The following is a 7,628-nucleotide window of genomic DNA, read 5'->3' on the forward strand; positions in this document are numbered from 1 at the left end:
CGTGAGGAAGCTTTGCGACCATTCGGATTTAGCCGAGCGCTCTTCCCCGAAGATGTCCAGGTAGTTGTAGTTTCACCTGAGAACAAAATGGAACCCAAACATAGATCAGGGGCGGGCAAAATACAGACCATGGACTGGATCCGGCCTGCTAGCAGGTTGGATCTGGCACGTGGACGGGTGCCCACCAGTTGACTGTATCCAACCTGCAGCTGCCCCTGTGGCACTCCACGTAGGGATGAGCCCTGCCTGCTTCCACCCAGGGCAGCCCACGCCACACTCCCACCCGTGCCCGCTGACTGCCCTCACCCTGGCCCAGTGTGCACAGCTTCCTGCCAGGGCTGTTTCTGTTGTGGCGGCAGCTGCCAGGGTACTACTCATCTTCCCCCTGCCTCCAGTGGCTCTTCCTCCTCCTACTACTACCCCTGCTGCACTGCTCCAGGTAGAAAATAGCACAGAGGAGGGCAGCAGCCATGGGGACATGGGCATTACAGACCCAGCCAGGCGGTAGGGGGGAAGCTGCAGCTGGGCAGCTATGACCACAATGTATGGGGCTCCAGCTCCAGCTGCAGCTCCTGGCCACCTTCCACCCACTCAGTCTCTTGCAGATGGCTGCTCATCATACCAGGAGGGTGGAGTGCATAGATAGCAGCGAGGAGCTGGAGACGGAGTCCTGCAACTGGAGCAGGAGCTGCCCAGCTGCAGCTTCTCCCCTGTCTGGCTGGGCATGTGGTGCCTGGCACACGTCCCCATGGCTGCCACCCTTTCCCACACTACCTGTTGCCCAGAGTTGTGCAGCAGGAGGAGGAGCCACTGGAGGCATGGGGTGCCAAGCAGTACTCACGCTGGTGCAGCCTCACCAGGAGCAACTGTGCAGGGCCATTGGCAGGTGCAGGCAGGAGTGCAGCATGGGCTGCCCTGGACAGGAGCGGGTAGAGCTCAGCCCCACACAGAGTGTCACGGGGGCAGTAGTGGGGTGGACTGCACCTGCACCGCACTGCCTAGGTAAGCTCTGCACATGCCTCCTATCCCTCCCGCACCCCTCACCTGGTTGGAGCCCAGGACCTAGTGCACAGGCAGCCCCGCCGCCTGAGCCTCCCCACCCCCACGCACCCCTCCACGCCCCCGCACACACCATATAAAAGAGGAAGACTTTATTTTGAGTTATTATGCAATCACCTATATATACACTGCTCAAAAACACATGAATGAGGACAAAAATGATTTTTCGAAATAATTAAAATACGTTATAGTAGACATTCGATTTTTAGTATGTGATTTGTTTTTTATCTATGATTTGTTGAAATGATATCTTCTGAAAGATTTTATGTGGGCAGCCCTCAACAGCTTACCAAAATGTGTTAAGTGGCCCTCCAGCTGAAATAATTGCCTACCCCTGGCATAAATTAATCACTCACTGTAAGTAGCTGGAATTCAGGGATAGCCGCTCTGTAGGTGATTAGGAAGGAGAATGAGCTATTGTTACTTAAACCTTACTGGAAGGTTTCATTTCATTGTTGGAGCTCTGGAGTCTGTCCTAAATTCTCTATTTTCCTGTAGCTGTTTAATTAACTCTTCTTTACACTGGAGAATTGCTCCAGTTGCAGCCAGCAGCACAGCTACACCAGAACAAACCCCTAGCGCAGATAAACAAATTATGTTTAGACCAGTACAAATTAGTTCTGTTTGAAACTAAAGTAATTTATGGAGCTGCAAATCATGGTATGGGGCTGTTTTGCCCCTCTACACAAGGACTGCATCTATGCAGCTATACTGATTGCTGTCCCTTGAGGCATATCTTCAGAGAGTACAGTGCCCTAGAGCAGTGGCAGGCAACCTTTTTAAGCTCTGGGCATGAACAGCCTGGTTCCAGTCCCACATGGGCCAGATGGCTTCTGCAGCACATACGCAGCAGGGGGCTTTCCCTGTGCCTGCCCCATTGCTGGGGCCAGACAGCTGGGAACTGTGCCACTGCTGCTTCTTCCGGGCCCTGCTCCCTGAATGGGGTGTGAGTGCAGCTTCCAGCTTATGGGGAGCTGTGCCTGGGCCGGGCAGCCGAAAGCCACTTCTGCTGCACAGCTGGAGGCACAGAAGAGGGAGGGCAATGAAAGCAGGGATGGAAAAGTGGCAGCAGCACGGACTGGCTGGAAGCTGCACTCAAACTGCAGCCAGGGGTGACTAGAGGGTGAGTGGAAGAAGCAGCAGCAACAAGGGCATTGCTGGAAGTTGCTTTCAAAATCTGCGGGCTCTGTGGGCTAGATCCAGTGGCTCCGTAGGCTGGATGCAAGCCTTGAGCCTTATGTTGGTAACCCCTGCGTTAGAAGGAGAATTTTGCCTGGTGTCACACATGTTAAGTCCAATTAAGCACTACCTTTCCTCTAGGTACGTTTGGTACCAGGTTTTCAAGCTGTTTTACCTCCGTAGCTCTTCTGTCCACTGATAGTATCTCACTTCTGCCCCCTGACTGAATTGTGTGCTCGGCTTATTAACCTTCTACACAGCATGGGCGTATGTCTGTGATTGCAGGGGACTGGACCCAGTCACCTAGGAGTACTGTGTAGTCCTGCTTTCCTAAGTACTGTGTCAGCATTAATGGAGATCTGGTGCTTGGTACCCTCTGACTTCACATGGCCTTGGATTGAAGTGGGCATTCACAAAGCTGTGCCCTGAGCTAGACTGATGGTGGCCTGTGTGTGAGTATTCAAAGTTGGGATGCTGAGCGAGCTTGGTTCCTCACTGAGTCTGGCAATGACTGGGGGCCCTCTGTGTGTTCGAGTGATCTCATCTGTCTAACACTGACAGGGAAGTCCAGCCCTCACCAGGAATATAGTGTTGTAAAGAAGGAAGCAGGTGCCAAGGCTTGCTGTGACAGTATCTGTATCTGTGCACGTGGCTAAAAATACAGCTAGAAACAGTGAGTACACAAAACACTGACAGTGTAGTAGCCGAAAAATGCTGCATAGCACTGCATCACAACATGGATGGTGTAGTACACTACTGCTCAGTATTATTAGGCTTCTGCGCAGTAGTGTCACCTAAAAGACGTTCACTGGCACTACAACGCAGTAAATCTGGTTACTGCACATCTATTTAGTGCACATCTATAAATGCGCAGTAATGACTACACAGTAGCATCTCATGTATACGCACCCAGTAAGTCCATAGTGGCTTCTGAGATCTAGGTCTAGCTGTTCCCAATTCATCAAAGCTGGGTTGTTCAAAGTCTCCAAGCTCTAGTGATGCAGTTCAGAGTGCATGATGCTGTACAAACTTCCCTGCTCTAACTTAACATTTGAACTGAATTGAGACCATAGTGAGCATAATTTGCTGTTTCAGCAGATCCTGACCTCACTTTCCTCCTAATACAACAGCAGGAGCCTTCCCTAGCTACTTAGTGAACAATGGGCATTGCCACAATATCATTTTAAACAAGGCTTTCTGCAGCTTTGACCTGTAAAATGATAGAAAAATCCAAACTCAGGTGTTCACATGAATGAAACACTAAAAGAGGAGCTGGGATTAAAGAGGCCTGTTTGTTTCCTCTGGGCAGTTTGAGTTTCCTTCAGCTCCGAATCTCCAATCAGTGCAGGAATGTTTAGAACACGATCATTTTCCAGGGACTGAGGTTCCAACAGTCAAAATCAGGGGTCTAAAATGACCACGAAGTGCCTGCATTTAGGAGACCAAGAAGGTGTCAGTATAACAGCAAAGTGAGACAGAAAGTAGGCACTAAAATAGAAGCTCATTAAGCACTGACCTTGGTATCTTTGCTAGAAGCCCATTGCTCAGCCACAAGCGTTGGGTGTTTAACTCTGTCTTTCCTTTGCCCACATTAGGTAAACTTCAATGAGCCACTTTCTATGCTGCAGAGGCTGACTGAGGACTTGGAGTACCACGAGCTGCTGGACAAAGCTGTCAAGTGTGAGAGTTCCACAGAGCAGATGTGTTTTGTTGCTGCATTTTCAGTGTCTTCCTACTCAACGACTGTCCACCGCACAGCAAAGCCATTCAATCCTCTGCTGGGAGAAACCTATGAACTAGACCGACTAGATGAATTTGGCTTCCGTTCACTCTGTGAGCAGGTATGGTCAGGGATGGAAGGAAAGGAATAGCTCTTCCTTTCAGCCTGGTATCAGAAACACCACCACATTCTTCAAGTGTGTACAAAACAGCTGTGGCCTGTGGGCTGCTTCATTCCTCAGGAAGCTCTACTTAAACTAGTCCTGCTTCTGTTGAAAGTAGTTAGTGTTTTGCTGTTGATATCAATGGAAGCAGCAACAGATTCCACATAAGTAGAAAGTAAAAGCAAAATTAGTGCTCCCCAGTATAACAGAGTGAAAATGATGAGTAGGAGGGGCTGGGACAGGAGCCTTTACCAAGAAGTCAAATCCAGAAGGAGACCTATCAGTCTTAAACAGATGGACATGTGTAATAAGCTGTGCCAGCACCAGGTATGGGACAAACTTACTCATGGAGCTTTGCAACTAAGTAATTCTGAATTGTACACTCTTTTAAATCATGATTAATGTTTGATTCCAAACACGAAGAACCCTGGGTTTCCCTGGTGAAAGGATGTTTCATGATTCTTTAGAAATTAACATCAGGATAAGGTCTTTTTTCCCCCCAATCTTCCATTAAATCTAATGCAGAACTAGAGGTTTCTTTTATAGAACATAAAAATTGAGGCATTTCCACCATTGCATAAAGCCAGCTGCAACTCCAGCTTCTGTTCCTAGTATCTGATAGGAGCTCTCGTTCAGTTCCTATGGGTTGACACAGTACCAGAGTGACTTTCAAAAACAATTGCTGGTTTATTTGGTGACCTCTATGAAGGCTTATTGGATCCCAGGAGTTTTGCTGTGAACCACAAGGATGGACTTTCCCCCTGTTCTGTGTGTGCGCTCAGTAATGCACAAAGAATAGGATTTGCTTTCTCTTTGCATGCTTATATGACAGTTTTTGAGCTATATAAGTGCCAAAAATCCCACACGTGGAGGTAGTGATTCTGTTTCCCTTGCAGTGTGGATGTGTAAATGTGCAAGTGTAGACTGAGCATGTTCACTCAGCTACATACTAGACCAGCATGAATGCTGCTATGTACATGCACATGCATCCATTGTGAATGCCTAGTCCCAAATGTACAAGAGGCCAGAAACCCTTGACTAGCAGGTTTTAAAGGATGGGAATCCTGCCATGTTTTAGCCTCAGTGGCTGAGTAGCTGAGTTATTAAAGCACTCACTCAAGAAGCTAAGAACTAACATTGTAGGTCTCCACTATCCAGAGAAGAATAAAACCTGTATCTTTTAGATTTTTAAGTCTAATGCTTTAGGCACCAGGCCACAGGTTAGATGTTATCCAAAGTTGCTGTCTAGTGCTCCTTTTGAGGCTTGCCCCAAAGCAGCCATGAGAGAAGGTGCATGGGGCCCTGAAGAAGGGAGTCTAATATAGGCTGTGTGGCTTAGTGAGCTGGCTGCTAGTGTGGAAAAGAGCCAGTCCTGGGTTCTGTCCTGGAGCCTTGCTTCAAATGGGGAAGATACTTCTATGTTGGCTTCCATCCATTTTATCCAATGACCAGTAAACACAAGGGACAGTGGTTCATCCTCAAGAAGGCCTTTGGAGAACATGCAGGTGATACCAGACCTGTATTGTGGTAGTTCATGCAGTAGGTTAGGAAAGCAGAGAGATGACCGCTCAAATCCTTTCTGGGTAAAGGGGGTGGGAGTTTAGAACTCAGGTCCCTGGATGATTGCTTTAGCCACTCAGGCTAAAAGATGGGAGGTACTCTCTGTCTTAAGATTGGGTATTATGTACCTAGCTGCATATGTGTCTGGCCAGTGCATAGCCCTGCTGAACATGCTCAATCTATACACACAGGCTTAGCTTTTTACACTTCACATTCTTTGAATAAAATGCCTACACAGCAGCAGGGTCATTTCTGTTCCCCTGTGGGCAGGGACCAGGGCTAGAATCCAGAGTCCACTGCCTTCCCAGGACAGTGGCCATTTCACTGAGCAACACTCCTGTTTGTTTGCATTCATTGGAGCTATGGACACATGTTAGGTTTGTGGCACTACAGACACCCTTATAGCACTACAAAAAATAAGTGTCTGGACATTCATGCCATTTGTAGAGCCACAAAACCAGTGGATCTGCCACAAAAAATGTTCCTCTTTCAAAGAGGGAGTTTGCTGTAGTGCTTTGTTTTGTAGTGCCTCTTTCAGTGTGTTGACAGTTACAGTTAGAGACCCCAGCATCTCACAGTCTTCTCTTCTTCCTCCCTCCCCCCACAAAGTGCCTTCCTGACAGCCCCAGCCTTTAAGGTGACTTTGTAGTGCTCCAACCAAGGAGCTACAAACATGTGCATAGCTGAGGCACTTTGACATGCTATAAATGAAGTTGTGTATGCAGCCTGAGCCGGTGATGCTATGCTATGGTTAGAGCATGTTTCTGGGAAGTAGGAGATGTAGGTTCAAATCTTTCTGGGAGAGGGCTAGAATCTGTGCTTCCTGTTCCCTTGGCAGATGACATATCCACTGGGATTAAAGGTGGTACATCTTATTATGGGATTGGAAGTTGTTTAGCCTTCTCAGCCTTCTTTAAGTCCCTCTTAGCAGCGACTTAAACAGCAGTCAGACTACTCAGTTGCTCCCATTGTTGACATCAGGGAAAAGATATATTGGTGTAGAGCAGGCTTTAACCTGTGGTAGGAGGTAGGGGGTTCATCTACGCAAGACACTTACTGCACAGTAGACTACTTAGCTGTTCAGTAAATGTCTTGGTGTCTACACATGCATCTTGATTAGGTTGAAGTAAACTAATTTACTCTGTAGCAGGATAGTACTTGTGAATGCAAGTACTATTCCTGGTGCGGAGTGAAAAACTGCAGCAGAGCACGTGTAGATGCTATCCCAACTGATTGGGGCATGAAGATGCTTCAGTGTGGGGGCTGCCTGCTGGTTAGTCCCACACTGAAGCACCTCATGCCCCAGCCAGCCCCTCCGCAGCATATTGAGCCAGGGGAAGCAGCCCTGGGCTGGCAGACTGAACCCCTGGATTCCCTGCGAGCTGGGGCTGCTCCATTCCTGCTCAATGTGCTGTGTTCCCAGGCGCACATTCAAATGGCAACAAACTCTGGAGTTAATTGCTTTGCATTAATTGCACATGTAGACACACCCACTGAGTAGATGTGGAAGCCAGTAAATAGTGAACTGCCTGCTATGCTGCCTGCTTCCACACATCTCTTCAAGCTAGAGAACAGGAAGCCTGGTCCAACATTACTCCTTTGCAGCCAATAATGCATTAAAAAATCCCAGACAGAAATTAGCGATACCTCTGTGTGGTGAACCCTTTGATAAAAGTTGGCATTGGTTTCACAATACAGCCCCAGTACCCTGCTCTGGACAAGTACAACCTTCAGCCAACCACAACTCCTCTGATGCAATATCTACTTTACCTATAAGGCAATTCCTAAAAGCAAACCTCTGAAATATCATTTGCTAGCCATCAGTAAAGACCAGTCATAATTACAACTTCATGATTCTCCCAACAAGTGTTAAGTAGAGGCACACCGAAGTAGAGGTGCACTGAGGGAGGGGGTGGGGGCTGCGGCAGGGGCAAAGGCCTACAGCAA

The 7,628-nt window shown here is 48.1% G+C and overlaps 1 protein-coding gene and 1 long non-coding RNA gene across 2 annotated transcripts in view; one reads left to right on the forward strand and one right to left on the reverse strand.

Moving 5' to 3' along the window:
* The window catches only part of LOC109290317 (oxysterol-binding protein 2-like), a 279,965-nt gene that overhangs the window by 251,792 nt on the left and 20,545 nt on the right, over positions 1-7,628 (forward strand). Inside the window, exon 7 of the mRNA XM_019506762.1 lies at positions 3,834-4,079. Coding sequence (XP_019362307.1) covers positions 3,834-4,079 — 246 coding nt within the window. The remainder of the gene's footprint in view (positions 1-3,833; positions 4,080-7,628) is intronic.
* LOC109290318 overlaps positions 2,998-7,628 on the reverse strand; it is a 12,064-nt gene continuing 7,433 nt past the window's right edge. Inside the window, exon 3 of the long non-coding RNA XR_002095571.1 lies at positions 2,998-3,083. This is a non-coding gene — a long non-coding RNA (uncharacterized LOC109290318). The remainder of the gene's footprint in view (positions 3,084-7,628) is intronic.

Source organism: Gavialis gangeticus, unplaced genomic scaffold, assembly GCF_001723915.1.
Source record: "Gavialis gangeticus isolate Ggan-Ray unplaced genomic scaffold, GavGan_comp1, whole genome shotgun sequence".
In the NCBI taxonomy this organism is placed as follows: Eukaryota; Metazoa; Chordata; order Crocodylia; family Gavialidae; genus Gavialis; species Gavialis gangeticus.